We start from the raw sequence: 17,632 nt of genomic DNA, 5'->3' as shown, positions 1-17,632 counted from the left end.
CTTAAAACGACAACAACCAAATTCAGCTCAGCTGTCATCATCTTTCTGCCTTTCTCTAGAATCCTGGTGGAAGAGGTAGTTTGAGGCTCTCCTTTCTCTGTTTATGTGGCCACTTCCTTTTGTGTATTTTATGTCCTTTTGTGACAATTTGTTCGCTTGTACATGTTTATTTACTTCTTGTAGCTCCTTGAGATAAGATATTTTTGCTCTCTCTCTTTCTCTCTCACCCCGTTCCTTAACTTCCTCTCTCCCTCCCTCCCTCTCTTCCCTCCTTCCTTCCCTCCATCCTTCCCTCCATCCCTTCCTTCTTTTCTGAGACAGTGTGTCTCTGTAGCCCCAGCTGTTCTGAAACTCATTCTGTAGACCAGGCTAGCCTTGAAATCAGAGGTTCACCTGCCTCTGCCTCCTGAGTGCTGGGACTAAAGATGTGTGCCACCCCCACCTGTCTTCTATGTTTCTTACATATCCTCAGGATTTATGGCAGCTCAATATTATCTCCTAGCAGGAGTTATTTGTTGAATAAGTAAAATTGAATAGTTCATGTTGATAAATTGAAACATGGCAGGCATAGTTGTGCATACCTTTAACCCTATCACTCAGGAGACTGAGGCAGGCAGACGTAGCCAGTTCCAGGACAGCCAGGACTACATAAGGAGATTCTATTTCAAAGAACAACCAAACCAAATCAAAAGAAAAAAGAAAAAAATATCAAGAGATGCAAAATTGAGAGGAGGAAACATTTCTTTGGAAAAAAAAAATCTACAAATTGACTTTATCAACACCTTTTTAAGTTGTTTTGACTTTTTAAGGGTACTTAATATTGAATAAATAAGAAGTAGGTATACAATAAGTTTAATAGTTTCTTTCACTCCCTTTCTCTCTTCCTTGCCCCCTCTCTTTCTCTTTCTCTCTCTCTTTGGTTTTTTGAGACAGATTTTCTCTGTGTATCTGTGGTTGTTCTGGAACTCACTTTGTAGACTAGGCTAGCCTTGAACTCACTGAGATCCGCCTGCCTCTGCCTCCCAAGTGCTGGGACTAAAGGTGTGTGTCATTGCTTTTGGCTTCAATAGTCTCTCTTACTTTGTCCTGGAACTTGCTCTGTAGACCAGGTTGGTCTCTAACTCATAGAGATTCATCCGCCTGTCTCTTCCCAAGTGCTGGGATTAAAGGCATGAGCTACCACTGCCCTGCTTTGTCTATTTTTTAAATAGTCTTTTTTGGGGGTTGTTTATTTAATTTTTAAAAAGATTTATTTCTTTTTATTATATGTGTATGAGTGTTTGCCTATATGTATGTAAGTGTACTTCACGTGTTCTTGGTTTCTTTAGAGACCACAAGAGGGTGCTGTATCTCTTGAAACTGGAGTTATAGGCAATATGGTCATGCCTGGCTTTTATGGGTGCTGAGTGTTCAAACTCAGGTCATCATGCTTGAAGAACAGACTTTTTTGTTTGTTTGTTTGTTTTTAACTGAACTCCATTCCTTAAATTAACTTAGTTCTGAATATGGGTGCGGCCTGACGTGTGCCAGGTGCCTGTATGCTTCTGCCTACAAAGTCATTTTGTTTCTTCCTCTTTTTTTTTTTTTTCTTTTTAAAGACAGTGTTTCCGATAAGTTGGCTTCAAACTCATCAGATAGCTGAGGTTGCTCTTGAACTTTGGATCCTCCTGCTTCCATTCCACAAGTCCTGAAATCACAAGTGTGTTCCTTTGTGCCCAGCTTTATGTGGTACTGAGGGTTGAACAGGGCGTCCTGCGTTATTTAGCAACTTTTTGTAAATGTTGAGTGCACTCTCTACCCATATTATTATGTGCACCTAACTGTTGTGTGTTATGTACCTATTGTTGGTTCAGGCTTATTGAGAGTGTTGTTGAAACTCTTCCCCCCTTCCCCTTGGGCTCCTTGCAACATGGATTTGTCAACTTTTCTATGTAATTCCCTCACATTTTGCCTATTGTGCTTTGAGCCTGCAACTGTTTGTGTGTAAAGATGATAGTTATTGTCTTCCTGGGGTCCTCATGTTCTCTGTTCAAGAAGGTACAGGTAAGCTTCTTCTCACTTCTTGTGAGTTATTCTCCTCATCTAGATGAGAGACTTTTTTTTTTGTCTCAGCAACACAGAGGGGTCGTATTTCCATGTCTGGGCCTGTGAGTCCAATACCTTTAAACAGCGCAGTAGACATACTGCTCAAAGTTTTGTTAAACGGCATTTGTTTAGTGTGTGCACATGCGTGAACATGCACACGTGTGGTTGTGTGGAGCTCAGCGGTGGCCAGTTCTCTTTTCTGCCATGTGGGGCCAGCAGATTGAACGGAGAGCACTAGGCTTGGCGAGCCATCTCAACAGCCCTCAGGGATTTAAGACCATTTCCACAGTGTTACTGTCTGTTGGTAACCTTTTTTTTCCTAATGGCCCTGGCACTCTACTTGCTTGCTTAGAGCTCCATGGGGTCTGAAAGCTGTGCTTTTATCCATTCTGCTTTCCAGCCCTTAGCAGTGTGGACATTTTCTGATTACAGGAGTTAGAAGAGAAAATTACTTTGCTGAATATTATGTATTCTTTTTGTTCATTTCTTCTTGTTAGTTTTTTTTTATGTTCCTATTTCTAGTTTTAAGCCTAGCTTTTTTGACCAATTTTTCTCTAATAGTAAAGGAAAAGCAATGTGTACTGTGTAGTAAAAAAATATCTTTTTGGCCTTTTAAAGCATTTGTAATTAATTGGTAATGTGTGGAAAAACATGATAGAATCAATGCTTGCAAATCACTGTTTAAACCATAGTTAAAATTTGAGTCTATCATGAAATTTTGATTTTATTTTTACAGTTTAAAACAGAGTGGAAAATTCCCTGGCAATCCCTGGCCTCCTTATAAGAAAAGAACGTCACTCCACCCCAGCTATAAAGGTCTCATGAGACTTCTGCACTGTAAAACTTTACACATCGTGCTGTTTACTCTGCTTTACAAGGTAGAGTACCACTTTGATTAGAATGACATAGATTATAATTTATTTTAATAATTTTCAAGTCAAAATGCTAAATGACAACATTTATATGAAGGTACCACTTACAAAGAAAAGTATGTTTAGAAAATTTTTAATATGTGAGAACAAATTATAATCATATTATTTGAATTCCAAATTAGAAATTATGAAGTAGTTATACTTCTCTGTGGAGAAATGTTTGTTTTTGTCATCTTCAGACAAATACTTCAGCCTGGATATTTGTTATGGCTTCTGTAGAATGAGAAGTATTGTGGCTGAAGGAATTATGCAGTACGCTAAGGGACCAAAGAACCACTGTTTTGTTAAGCAGTGAACCCTGCTGCTTGACAAAACTAAATGACACTACGTGAACCAGTGGCTACTTTAGAGTGCTTTATCTGCTTTTTATTCTTGTTAGGAACTTGACAGAGAATGATTTGTGTGTGGGTGTTTTAGAAATGTGAGGCATCTGTTTACCTAGAATTTGTTTCATTTGGGCATGTTCTCTCTCAAAACTGACTTGCCTCATTGTGTCCTAAAAGTTTCATGAAGAATATATGTAACAGATGTATATACTCCAGCATTTTTAATAATTTAATTTGAGTAAGAGATGAAAGATAAGGCAATGAAAAAGATATGATGATAAAAAGAGAGAAAGATGAAAGATAATATATCTATAGTATATTGCTTAAATAGACATCTATAGAATAATAGGCATAAATGTTATATAATTAGAAATAAAGAACACCTATCCTTTTTTGTTTGAAAAACTAAAGAAAACTAAGCATATTCTGTATACAGATCTTCATTGACTATACAGATAGTTTTAATTATTTAAGAAAGCATGCATTAATTACCTAAGTAGAACTCTTAGTGCTAGTGTTTACCAAATAATAAAACAGTGCATTTAGATTTCTATGCACCCAGCATCACTTATGGCCATTTTTTTCATTTTACTTCTAAAAGCTAGAAGTTATTTTTGGCTAAGATTTTAGATCAGTGCCTTTGAAAAGTGCCTTAAAAGGTTCATTTTTATCATTTATCAAAAGGATTATTCAGAAAAAAATGATTTGTAGTATTCTTTTCTCCATTAAAGTATATAGAATAAATACTCCTCTATATTGGAAAGCAGTTTGTGTTGATTTTGTAGGCAAATGTGGTTTGTAGGACTCCCCAGAGTCAGGCTGCCTTCTGTTACTGAGCGTATACCACAGCTACTGTAGCGCATCAGTAGATTCTTGTTCTTCTCAGTTTTTGATGTGATAACAGAGTTTTAGAGGGTAGATAACTAGTTGACATGATCAATAGTAATTAATAATTCATGATAAATGAATGAAGTAAGCCTTACCGAGACTCTCATTGACATTACCTTTTCAGCTTTTAGAATTTGCTCAATCTAGAAGTTTTATCAGGGTTGAAAGAGTTGTTTTAAGACTTTTGAGCAATCTTTTGAGATCTCAAATTTGTGTATAAGCTGTTGTACTCTAATTGCCAAGCACTGACAAAAAGTCACTTGCAGCAAGCCATTGTCATTCCTTGCTATGTGTGATACTAAAGAACGTGGTGACACTTTCCAGAAAATGGCTTCATTTCTTTTTCTTTCCTTTTTTTTTTTTTTTTGTTCAGGATTTTTAGCTTTTATTTTTCTTAGTTAAATCTGTAATGTTGTTGGATTTGAATTTGAATTGGATTTCAATTAAAAGTCTCTTTGGATTTCGATAGTAGTGCTTTCTTTATGGAGAGGACACAGAATTGCAGGCATTGCCTGGTACAGTGCTGCTTAGACACTGTGTGAGCCTTGCTGGGTTAGAAAGGATGACGATGACCTCTGGAGCTCCTGCCTTCAGGCTCCTCCTTGGGATCCCTCGGATCTTTACACTCTTGGCACTACCTGCCTACTGTTTGCTGGACACATTGCTAGGCACTGTTCTAAGGAAATGACAGATACAAAGTGAAGCCAGTCTCACATAATTCTGGACTTTTTTTTCACCTTTAGATATGGGAAAGCTAAGGCCAAAGGTTGTTGCTGCAGAGCAGGTAGATATAAACAGAGCCTGTTAAGAGTGAAGTTTTACAAGAGAAAGTGAGGTCACCCTCCTAGCTGTCAAATAGTAGGAAATCAGTCAGTGGACATCTCTATTCTTTAGTTACAAAGAATTCGGTTTTTTCCTCATCCCCTTATTTGCACTGTTCCCGTGAGGCTCAGTTTAGCTTACCTATCTTTGTCAGTCCTTTATCAGCCCCAAAGCTGACAGGGCCATCTCTTGCTGAACCCCTTCTTCTATCCCTTCCCCATTGGTCTCATGCCTTTTTATAGTGAGGACAGCTGCAGTGCCACCTCATTCCTGTAGCAGTTTAGGCATCTTCCACCCACTGGCCCATTGCAGCCTTGAAATCCAGTGAGATGAGAGGGCTTAAGGTATATAATACATGTATAAAGTGAGGTTCGTAGCATTTTCCTTTTTCCTTTTGATGTAAACCACACATTGGCTTGCATATTTACATGGATACACACAACATTTAGAATACCAGAACTTTAAAGACAGAGTCAATAAACACTAATGTTTAATATTGCATTCCAGCCGTTAGCCAACTGCAGCTGCATTTAAATGAGAGACCTTGCTAGCTAACTCATTTATTTGCTGCCTTGTCTTCAGGAGAGTACCAGAAGACAAGAATGTAAAGTATCCTTTGTAAATTGTTTATTAAAGACTGGTATATTTCTATTATTGACGCGTGGCCTGTTCAATGTGGCACTTTTAGGAAGTCTCAGACTGCTAGTTCCTGCTCCTGCACATTTCTGTAACGGAGCTGGAAATATAGCTTAGTGGTTAAGAGCCCAGCATGTTCTTACTGAGGACCTGAGTTCAGTTTCCAGCAACCTTATTGTACAGCTAGTAACTGCCTGTAACTCCAGCCTTGGGGAGTTCAATAGATGACTCTGGCCGATGAGAATGTCTACAGTCATGTGCACATAAACCCTATACACATACGTAAATCTAACAGAAGTTCTATATAATCTTCAGAGGAAACCTAGTGTCTGTTTCAGTTTGTGTTTTCATTAAGATTTGCATTTACATGCTGATTTATATATCTGATAATTTTCTGATTATAGTTTTTTGTTTGTAATAAAGTGTTTTTGGATATTAATTGAAATACATTTTGTGAAAAAACTCTGGGGTATTTTCTTTTTGAAGATTCTGATGGATCATCAAAACCTGTCTGAACATGTGCTCTGCATGGTGTTGTATCTGATCGAGTTAGGCCTTGAAAACGCTGCCGAGGATGATTCTGCGGAAGAGGTGAGCTCTGCCTCTGTCTTGGAACATTTAGGAGGAAGCGGACCCTGTTGAGGCTGTTGTTTCAAAGAAGTATGTTTATACTTTTTTTTTTTTTTTTTTTGAGATAGGGTTTCTCTGTGTAGCCTTGGCTGTACTGAAGCTCACTCTGTAGTCCAGGCTGGCCTCAAACTCAGAGATCTACCTTCTTCTGCCTCCTGAGTCCTGGAATTAAAGGCACGCACCACCACTGTTTGTGTGTATGCCTACATGTTTATCTGAGCATTACTTACATGCAGTGTCTGTGGAGGCCAGAAGAGGGCATCAGATTGCCTGGAACTAGAGTTACAGATGTTTGTCAGCTGCCATGTGAATGCTGGGAACTGAACCTGAGTCCTCTGGGTGCTGTTAACCACTGAGCTATCTCTCCCGCCCCTGGTTTTGGATTCTTAATTGTGAGAGCTGAAGAACTGGTGAGAAGGTCCTGTTTACTCACTTCGTTAGTGTGTGGATGTGCACCATGACGCACATGTGCAGGCGGAGAACAGCTTGCAGGCATTGGGGCTCCCTTCTACCGTATGGGACCTGGGGCTTTAACTCATGTTGTAAGGCTGGCAGCCAGGGTGTCAGCTAAGCCAACTCACTGGCCTAAAAAGACTTTATTCTTAAAACGCATATGGTCCTTTGAGGCTTTCCTTGTCACTTGTGGAATTACTGAAATAGAACATTTATTGTTCAAATGAAAAAAGAAAGCTGTTTATGTATTTTTGGTGTTATGGTGAGAACACCAATTATGGCTTCTAGTGTGTGTGTGCTCCCATGTGTGTTTGCATATTCATTCATCTACTCATCCATCTCTCTCTCTCTCTCTCTATCTGTTTATGTCTTAGGTATCAATGGGTGGACCAGAACGTTGTCATGACAGTTGGTTCCCTGGCAGCAACTTGGTATCAAACATGCGACACTTTATAAATTATGTTAGAGTACGAGTCCCGGAGACTGCTCCTGAGTTGAAAAGGGATTCGCTTGCCAGCACGAGCTCTGATGGTTTAGGCTCTTTACAGGTAAGTTTAACAGTGAGGGAGATGAAAAGGGAGCAGTGTACATTATGCTGAGAGATTGCTTAGATAACTTACGACATTCAGAAGAAAGCATGGTTAGAGGAGCTTTAAATTGTTGTTTATTTCCTGGTATGTCTGAGCACTGTTGCCTTAACCAGTCTTTTTCCTTCAACCTGCTAGAATTCCCGACGGCCTAAAGTTCTTCAAAGAGAGGTAGATGTGTATGGTATTTGCATTAACTAGCAACATAGCTAATTGGAAATGAGGAAATAAAAAACCACTGAAGTATTTGTGTGTGTATGTGTGTGATTAATATGATTAAAATTAAAATATTTCTTTCATTTAGTATGTGTTACTTTTAACAGTTATTTATATTTAATTTTAAATAAATTTATGTTACTGATCAAAAAATGTAGAGTGGTTAGCATTAAATTTTCTTTTTAAGTGTTAAAAGTATTCTGGACCTGTTATAGGTGGCCCACTTGGATCTGCTTACATTTAGCATTACAGTTTTACTAACATTTTAAAAATGACTTGACTATTTCCTAAATCAGAATAAATGTAATTGCTGGTAGCATGCCCATTAAAAATTTTTTTCTTTTGCTTCTGTGCCAATTAACTGATGAAACAGACCCATAAATACTTGTATTTTGGAACTTACTCTGAAAAGCAGCTCTTTGCATGATGCTTAATTAATCTTTAAAAATAAAATGGGAAGTGGGGCTGGAGAGAAGGCTAAGCAGTCAAGAGCACTGGCGTCCCTTCCAGGGAAACCTGAGTTCAGTTCCCAGCACCCACTTGGTGGCTCAGAAGTGCTGTTTACTCTGGTCCCCAGTGCAGGCAGGCACATGATGCACAGGTGTGCGTGTGGCCAAAACACCCACATGCCAAATAATTAAGCAGTTTATTTCCTATAAACTAGGTATCATGTGCATCAAGAGAGCTGAATTAGATATTTCAAGTCAAGTCTATTTGTTAGCATATTCCTTGGTTTTGACCACACTCTTTTTGTTGTGAACACTGTTTAGGATTTTAGTTAAACACTTGGAGTCTCTATGAGAAGCTCTTTTGTTTCTGATGTTTCAGACTACTTTAAAACCTTGAATGTTTATATATATATATATATATATATATATATATATATATATTGTAATTTGACTTATAGAAGCATACTTATGTTCATTTTAAAAGGACTGAAATCCATTAAACTGATTTATATCTTAAATAAAGATGATTTCTAAGAAGCTTGATTTGTTTCCTCTAGCAAAAAGGCTGTTTAGAAGACAAATTATTGAGAAGAACATTTGACCAAAAAAGTCAATTCAGAGAGCACACGGTGATGTGCAGTGTGAAGCAGATTAATTTCGTCTGTACATTTTATCCTCACATTTCATTTCATTTCAAGTCTTTGTAAGGAACTTTGAAATTCCTTAAAAGTGAAGTTAATTTTCACTATGGATTTACTATCTTGAAAAACTGAAGAAAAATTAAATTTTTTGTCTATGTGGACACTGTAGCAGGCTTCCAGAAGTTAGTAAAGAATATATGTAGTTTCTTGATCAGGGGCGGAGAAGCTTAGTTTATGTTTTGTTTGTTTGTTTGTTTGTTTTGTTTTGTTTTATAATATGGCTGCAGGTATAGCATAAGCTTTGTCTGTTTTCTGTGGAACATATGCTCAGGTAGTTACGGGGGCAGGGTTACTGCTGGTGACCTCCTTTTCCTCACTGCTGTCCCTGTAAAGTCGTCCTGTGTCTCTTTGATAAAGAAGTGAAGGAAATGGGTTAATCTGCTGGAGAGACCTTTGGAAAAATATAGTGATATTTTTAGAACCGGTATTGAGTAACTTCTTTATATTTCTGTCTTTCTTATTTTTACTGGTAGAATTCTGGCACCGCTCAAGTTTTCAGCTTAGTAGCAGAGCGTAGAAAAAAGTTCCAGGAGATCATCAATCGAAGCAACAGTGAAGCAAATCAGGTGGTTCGACCCAAAACTCCAAGTAAATGGTCAGCTCCTGGTTCAGCTCCCCAGTTGACTACAGCCATTTTGGAAATTAAAGAAAGCATATTGTCTTTGCTAATAAAACTTCACCACAAACTCTCAGGAAAACAAAACTCTTACTATCCACCGTGGCTTGATGACATAGAAGTTTTAATACAACCAGAAATTCCTAAATACAGTCATGGGGATGGTGTAACTGCTGTAGAAAGAATATTGCTAAAAGCAGCAGTACAAAGCAGAATGAACAAGCGCATTATTGAAGAGATATGCAGAAAAGTGACCCCTCCCGTGCCCCCCAAAAAAGTCACTGCAGCAGAAAAGAAAGCTCTGGACAAGGAGGAGAGGTATCTTTATTTTCAATGTTTTTAAATATTGATGGAACAGCTGATGGTTTGGGGTTTTGTCTTTTTTGGTCATTCAGGGCTAATGACCTGGTTCTCTGAGTTATGAGAGTTGGGGCTGTTTACTCTGTGAGGGATTGAACATAGTCAGTGCTTGTGTGTGTGTGTGTGTGTGTGTGTGCGCGCGCGCGCACGCGAGTGCGCGTGTGCGCTGAGCACTATGTGAGTAAAGGGTTGACCATAGTCAGTGCTTGTGTGTGTCCTGAGCACTTTTTGGGTAAAGAATTAAACATAGTGCGTGTGAGTGTATGCTGAGCACTTTGTGGGTAAAAAGAGTATTGCTAACCCCAGTGTGAAATTACCGTTGGAAGTTGGAGTGTCTTCAGAAACATTGCTAGTACCTTACTGATCTGGTGCATAAGAATTCTCTTAAGTTTAACTTAACTTTAAATAAAACTATAATTATTTTAGATATTTCTTTTAAAAGCTTTTTAGTTATTGTGTGTGTGCGGCATGTGTGCTTGTGTGCGTGTCATCACATACGCTGTGATATACGTGTAGAGGTCAAAGGACCGCTTTTGGATGTCTGTTCTTTCTTTCTAGCTTGTGATCCTGAGGATTGAACTCAGGTCATCAGATCTCTCTCTCTCTATACCTCAAGGCCACTTCACAGGGAATGGTGGTACCCACAGTGGGCTGGACCACCTGCATCAGTTAACCATCAAGATAATTCCCTGCAAACATGGCAACAGGCCAGTCTTCAGTCTTTTCTGGGCAGTCTGTCAACTGAGGCTTCCTGGTCAGGTGACTCTAGGCTCTGTGAAGTTGATAATTGAAACTGACTAGTACAAGTGGCATTAGAGAAGATGTAAGAGGCCAGACAGGAAAAACTAACACAATTGTTTAGTGTTGTGAGTTCAGATAAGTTTGTCACTCTTATGTAATTTGCTAGTTAGGAAGGAGATCATCCTGTGATGATTGTATGAGAAGCCCCTTAATGGCTTATATAGTTGTACTTCATCACTGATGTAAGAAAAATTGTTTTTAGAGACAAAGAAAAGTAGACGGGCTGGGGAGGTGGCAGAGTGGGTAAGGCACTTACTTCCTGTGCAAGCATGAGAGCTCAGTGCCCAGCACATGTGTCAGAAAGCTGGGCTGGCTGTGCCTGCCTGTGGGCCCCTTGGAGCTCACTGGCCAGGGTATCTAGCTGAACCATTGAGCTTCTGCTTTGGTGAGTGATCCATTCTCAAGGAAAAAAGGTGAAGGTAATAGAGCAAGTCCCCCATTCTTCCACTCATACCTGTATGCATGTGTACACACCAGAAACACACAAACCACAAAACACTCACAAAAGGATAAAATAGAATAATAATTAGTAGCATGTCCAAAAAAGAGGGAGGAAAGGGTTTATTTGGCCTACATTTCCATATTTGTATTCATCATTGAAGGAAGTCAGGACAGGAACTCAGACATGTCATGAGCCTGAAAGCAAGAGCTGATGCAGAAGCCATGGAGGGGGTCTGCTTACTGGCTTGCTTCCTGTGGCTTGCTCAGATGTTGTTGATCATTAATATTTATCATTGATTTATCTTTTAGTTAAACAATGGTTATTCCTAAAACAGCTGTATACCCGAATCACCACACAGAGACTAGGATGTATTTAGTTAACCTAGAGCACAGTGCTGGGTACTGATTACTCCATCCTCAACCTCCAAGCCCACATAGCTTCCTACCATTTAGATTTTACCCATTAGCTTGCTTTTAGTCCTATCTTAGGTCCGGTTCATCTCTCCTTGTGGTTCAAAGTCCTGTCCTGCCAACTCTCTCTCTGATTTCCCCCACTTGTTTCCTTCTCCTCCCCTCTGGACCAGGATGTCCCACCCTATTATCTCCATTGCACAGCATTGGCTGGTTGCTTAATTGAAATTACATAGCCAAAAAAAAAAAAAAAAAAAAGTACATAGCCAAACTTTGGGCAGAGTGAATGGAATCTTATGAAAGAAGGGGGAGACAGAAAGACCTGGAGGGGACAGGAGCTCCACAAGAAGAGCAACCGAACCAAAAAATCTGGGCCTAAGGGTCTTTTCCGAGACTGATATTCCATCCAAGGACCCTTCATGGAAATAACCTAGACTCCATGCACAGAGCTGTCCATGGCAGCTCAGTCTCCAAATGGGCTTCCTAGTAAGGAGGACAGGGACTGTCTCTGACATGAACTCAGTGGCTGGCTCTTTGATCATCTCCCCCTGAGGAGGAGCAGCCTTACCAGGCCACAGAGCAAGACTGTGAAAGACAGTCCTGAGGAGACCTGATAGGCTAGAGTCAGATAGAAGGAGAGGAGGTCCTCCACTATCAGTGGACTGGGGGAGGGGCATGGGAGGAGAAGAGGGAGGGAAGGAGGGCAGGATTGGGAGGTGGTGAGGGTGGGGCTACAGCTGGGATACAAAGTGAATAAATTGTAATAAATAAATTATATAAAAAAAGAAAAAATACAGAAAACAAATGGTGGCATGTTTACACAAACTTGAGACAGGTGGTGCTTAGAATAAACATCACAATGCAATGTCTGGATTGAAACCAGATAGTAGAGTAGAGAAATAAGCATTTGAATGAACAAGGGTAAATTGTAAACATTCCACAAGAGCATTATACCAACACACAGCCTGCTTTCTTATAGACGCGAGGACATTGTTTTACTGTTTGTTTTGTATCACAGCTTTATCAATTTTGTTTATGTTCATGCAAACTTAAACAGTTGTGTCTTGACTAACAAACAACTTACGTTTTTAACCTTTTTCTTCCTCTTTGTCCTCCATAAAATATTTTAACATTTCTTCATAGAAGTGCAATTTTATGGTGGTAGTACTGTTTATATAATACAGTCAGGGGAAGCCCATGTCTTTTCAAGTCTACTTTTATTTTTGTATTTATATGTATTACTGATTTATTTTTTATTGCTTTATTCGCAGAAGTAGATAAGGGATAAATGCTAAAAGAACAATGAATTAATTCAAAGGAATACTTATATTTAGAATATTTTTATTTTTTGCTAACTTCAGGACTCACATCTTTTAATTTGTACAAAATAATCTAACCTAGAAATGCTCCTAGAAGAACAGGAGAGAGATTCATTGGCTTCTGTTCCTACTATTAGGAGACAGCTAGACCTAGGGTATCAAGAAATTGGTTATTTCTGTCATTTTAGATTTTCTTTGATGTAAATATCATGGACCTTTATGGAACCTGTTTATTGTCCCTTGCTGACAGGCATTTCTTTCTTTTGTTGCCTTCTGATGTATAGATTGCCTTTGGACATTATATTGTTGGAAATCCAGATTCCCCCCCCCCCCCTTCTTTTATGGACAGGTTCTTTTCTCATTCAGTATAGTTTCCTCTACCTCTACTCCTCCTACTTCTTCCCCATCTTTCCTTTTGGAATCACTTCCTTTCTGTCTCTCATTAGAAAAGAACAGGTTTGTAGCCCTGGTGGTGCATGCCTGTCATCCCAGCATTCAGGGAGGCAGAGGCAGGTGGATTCTGTGAGTTCAAGGCTAGCCTGTTCTACAAAGTGAGTTCAGGACAGCCAATGCTACACAGAGAAACCCTGTCTCAAAAAAACCAAACCAAAATAAACAAACAAAAATTAAAACCAAAACCAAACAGGTTTTGCTGGGTGGCAGCACACACCTTTAATCCCAGCACTCGGGAGGCAGGGGCAGCAGGATCTGGATGTGAGTTCCAGGTCAGCCTCACACACAGATGAGGCCCGGACAGCCAACTGTTACATAGAGAAACCCTGTTTCAAAAAACTGACCAGCCAACAAACAAACAAAAAAGGAAGAAAGAAGAAGAGATAACAACCAAACGTGACAAAATAAAATATAATAATATTTTAAATATTATAAGATGAAACAAAAATTATCATATCGAGGTTGGGCATGGCTTACTAACAAGAGTCCCAAGAAACAGGCATAAGAGTCAGAGACCTGCTTGATCTCAGTCAGGAGTCTTATAAAAATGCTCAGCTAAGAGCTATAATATATATGCAGAGGACCTGGTGCAAACTAGTGTAGACTTTGTGCTTTCTGCTTTGGTCTCTGATAAGTTTATTTGTGCCTTGCTCCGTTGATTCAGAGGGCTGTATTCTTCTGGTGCCTTCCATCCCCATTGGCTCTTACAGTGCTTCTGCCACCTCTTCTGAGGGAGTCCCTGAGCTCTGAGGGAAGGGATTTGACAGAGACCTCCAATTTAGACTCTCTCTCTTCATATAATATCTGGCAGTGGGCCTCTGCATCTGTTCTCCTCTTCTGCTGGAAGAAGCTTCTCTGATGATGACTGGATAAGACACTTGTCCAGAATATCATTAGGAATCTCTTTAGTGTGTGTGTGTTTGTGTGTGTGTGTGTGTTTAAGACCAGTTGTGTTTGGTTTTACCCTAGGTCTCTGGGTTATCTAGTCTCTGGTTCGTGGTTACTCAAACAGTGTTGGGTGTGGGTTCCTTCTCATGAAATGGACCTTAGATCAAATCAGACCTTAGTTGCCTACTCCCACATGTCCTGTGCCATCGTTGCCCTAGCCTGTTTTGCAGGCAGGACAGACTGTTGGTCAGAGGTTTTGTGGCTGGATTGATGTACACATTTGTCTTTCAGTAGCCTGCATAGTACCTTCCTGCACCAAAGAGACTAGACTGTGTTGGTGAGGTCTGTATGTAGATGCCAGTTCTACTTCTCCAAGAGTTCGATGAGTCGTGTCATTGTTGGCCCCGTGGTCAGTTTGTGGAGAGCAGCCTTTCGTTATTTGGGGATTTTGATTGACCCCCCTTGGCCAACAACTCTATTGAACGTGGAAGCCTCACATGGCTACAAAGATGGCCAGTTGAGACTGTATTCCATATTTTAGGAGTCCTCTTTAGGATCACCTTCATAGATTCCAAGAAGTTTTCACTGCACTAGGTTTCCATACCACTCCCAAAAGTCTCCCTAATTCCAGACATCTCTCCCTGCACTTTCTCCCTCCATCCCCCAATGTGCTCCCTACTCTGTGCTTTTGTCCCCACCCATCCCCGATGTGCCCATAGAATCTATTCTATTTCCCCTTTCCAGGGAGATACCTGTGTTTTCTCCTAGACCCCTCCTCTCTACCTAACCTTTCTGGGTCTATGAATTGTAGCTATATTACTGTTTAATTAATGGCTAATATCCACTTATAAGTGAATACATACTTTATTTTTCTGGGTCTCAGTTACCTCATTCAGGATGATTCTTTTCTAGTTCTACTCATTCGCCTGCAAATTTCATGATGTCATTATTTTTAAACAGCTGCATATTGCTCCATTATGTAAATGTACCATGTGTTCTTAATCCATTCTTTTGCTGAGGGATGTCTAGGTTGTTTTCAGTTTCCGGCTATTATGAAAAAGCTACTATGAACATGGTTGAATAAGTATCCTTGTGGTAGGATGTTGGAGTGTCTTGTGTGCATAGGCCCAAGAATGGTATAGCTGGGTCTTGAGCTCATTTGATTTCCAACTTTGTGAGGAGCTGCCCTATTGGTTTCCATAGTACCTGTACAAGTTTGCACTCCCACCAGCAATGGTGGAGTGTTCCCCTTGTTCCACATCCTTGCCAGCATGGCTTGTTACTGTTATTTGCATTTCCCTGATGGCTAAGGGTGTTGGATATTTCTTTAAGTGTTTCTCAGCCATTTGAGATTCCTCTATTTAGAATTTTTTATTTAGATCCTTTTCCCATTTTTAAACTGGATTATTTGAATTTTTTGATATCAAGTTTCTTGAGTTCTTTATATATTTTAGATATTCGCCCACTGTTGGATGTAGGGTTGGTGAAGATCTTTTCCCAATCTGTAGGCTGCTGTTTTGTCCTATTGATGCCATTTGCCTTACAGAGGCATTTCAGTTTTATGATGTCCCATTTATTAATTGTTGATTTTAGTGCCTGCATTATTGATGTTCAATTGAGAAAGTCATTTCCTGTACCAATGTGTTCAAGTCTATTCTCTCTTTTCTATTATAGTTAGTGTATCTGGTTTTATGTTGAGGTCTTTGATCCACTTGGACTTGAGTTTTGTGCAGGGTGATAAATATGGATCTATTTTCAATTTCTGCATGCAGACATCCAGTTTTACTAGCACCATTTGTTGAAGATGCTTTCTATTTTCCATTGTATGGTTTTGGCTTCTTTGTCAAAAATCAAGTGCCAATAGGAGTGTGGGTTTATTTTTGGGTCTTCAGTTCGATTGCATTGATCAACCAGTGTTGATTACTGGTTTTTATTACTATTGCTCTGTAGTAAAGCTTAAAATCAGGGATGGGGATACCTCCAGAAGTTCTTTTACTCTGGGTTTTTTTATTTTTTCATATGAAGTTGAGAATTGTTTTTTCAAGGTCTGTAAAGAATTGTGTTGGAATTTTGATGGGATTACTTTGAATCCATAGATTGCTTTTGGTAGAATGGCCATTTTTTTTATTATGTTAATCCTATTAATCAGTGAGCATGGAAGATCTTTCCACCTTCTGTTATCTTCTTCAACTCCTTTCTTCAAAGACTTGAAGTTTTTATGGTATAAGTCTTTTACATGCTTGGTTAGACTTACCCCAAAATATTTTATATAATTTGAGGCTATTATAAAAGGTGTTTTCCCCCTGATTTCTTTCTCAAGTTGTTTGTCGTTTATATATAGTAGGGCTTCTGTTTTTGTTTTTTGTTTTTGTGTGTGTGTGTGTGTTAATTGTGTATCCAGCCACTTTGCTGAAAGTGTTTTTTAGCTTTAGGAATTCCTTGGTGTAATTTTTAGGATTTTCTATCTACCTCATCTACATACTCTGAAGTAAATATTGACTTTTATTTTTACTTATAGAAACAGTAGGTTTTCAGTCTCTTGGAGGGGATAGAGAAATTTGTATGAATTTTAATATGTAATCTAGGAAGCAGATTGTTCTTGATTTTGTAGCCATGCATATGTCATATACTCCTGAAAGACATTAGATTAGTTTTGAACACATCATGTACTTAACGTTTATTTCTCTTTAGGCGACAAAAGGCTAGAGAACGGCAGCAGAAATTGCTTGCAGAGTTTGCCTCACGACAGAAAAGCTTTATGGAAACCGCAATGGATGTTGGTAAGTCAAAAATTTTGGTTTGAAATTCTTACAATTAGTTATTATTTATAGGGATCATTTAGTCTAAACTTTTACCAGCCCTAAACAGTACAGATAATTTTCTGTCTCTCTTTAAACAGTAGAATAATGGAATGATGAGATTAGTGGTTTAGTAATTGTGTGTACACATGGGTACAGGCGTGCCCATGCCACAGCATGTGTGCAGGTCATAGGACAGCTTTGTCAGTTGTTTCTCTCCTTGTACCATGTGGGTTCTGGAGATGGAGCTCAGGTTGTCAGGCTTGGGGCAGTGTCCTCACCCACGGAACCGTATTGCCTGCCTGGGACTAGGTATTTATTACAGCTGCCTTGTTGAGCAGAGGCAGGTATGAGGAAGAGCCCCTCTGTTCTCTGTGACTCTGTCCCTCACATGTGTTAGGTCTGGCACAAGTCCCTGATGTTGTATTCTGATGCTCTTCTCTGAAGGTACCCTAAGGTCCTTATAATGATTTGGAAAATACTTTTGAATGTCTCCTCTTTGTGCCTTCTCATTAGGATTTCTAAAAATCAAGTATACCTTTTAGTTCAATTCAGATTGGCATTAGGATTTTTATAATGAGAAGGAATACCATTTTCTATGTGATAGTAGAGCCATGAACAGTCTAAAACAATGTGTTTATACCTTTCCTTCCCCATCCCATTTCCTTCCCCTATAATAGTTCCTCTGTTATATTCCCTTATAATATATTTCCTTTATAGTTCCTCACTACTTTTAGATTATCATCTTTTAAGTTTACTGTTTTCTGCATATATGAGAAAGTATCTGATACTTATCTTTTTATATATGCTGGTGTGTCTT

General features: G+C 39.1%; 1 protein-coding gene across 1 annotated transcript in view; it reads left to right on the top strand.

The window, feature by feature from the left end:
* The window catches only part of Ubr3 (ubiquitin protein ligase E3 component n-recognin 3), a 128,909-nt gene that overhangs the window by 64,767 nt on the left and 46,510 nt on the right, over positions 1 to 17,632 (top strand). Inside the window, exons 20-24 of the mRNA XM_055599958.1 lie at positions 2,822 to 2,963; positions 6,176 to 6,280; positions 7,147 to 7,320; positions 9,199 to 9,659; positions 16,706 to 16,794. Coding sequence (XP_055455933.1) covers positions 2,822 to 2,963; positions 6,176 to 6,280; positions 7,147 to 7,320; positions 9,199 to 9,659; positions 16,706 to 16,794 — 971 coding nt within the window. The remainder of the gene's footprint in view (positions 1 to 2,821; positions 2,964 to 6,175; positions 6,281 to 7,146; positions 7,321 to 9,198; positions 9,660 to 16,705; positions 16,795 to 17,632) is intronic.

The sequence above is a fragment of the Psammomys obesus genome, unplaced genomic scaffold, assembly GCF_907164565.1.
Source record: "Psammomys obesus unplaced genomic scaffold, mPsaObe1.curated_primary_1811, whole genome shotgun sequence".
Taxonomy (NCBI): domain Eukaryota; kingdom Metazoa; phylum Chordata; class Mammalia; order Rodentia; family Muridae; genus Psammomys; species Psammomys obesus.
The sequence above is the reverse complement of the archived record's forward strand: the minus strand, read 5'-3'. Positions and strand labels throughout refer to the sequence as shown.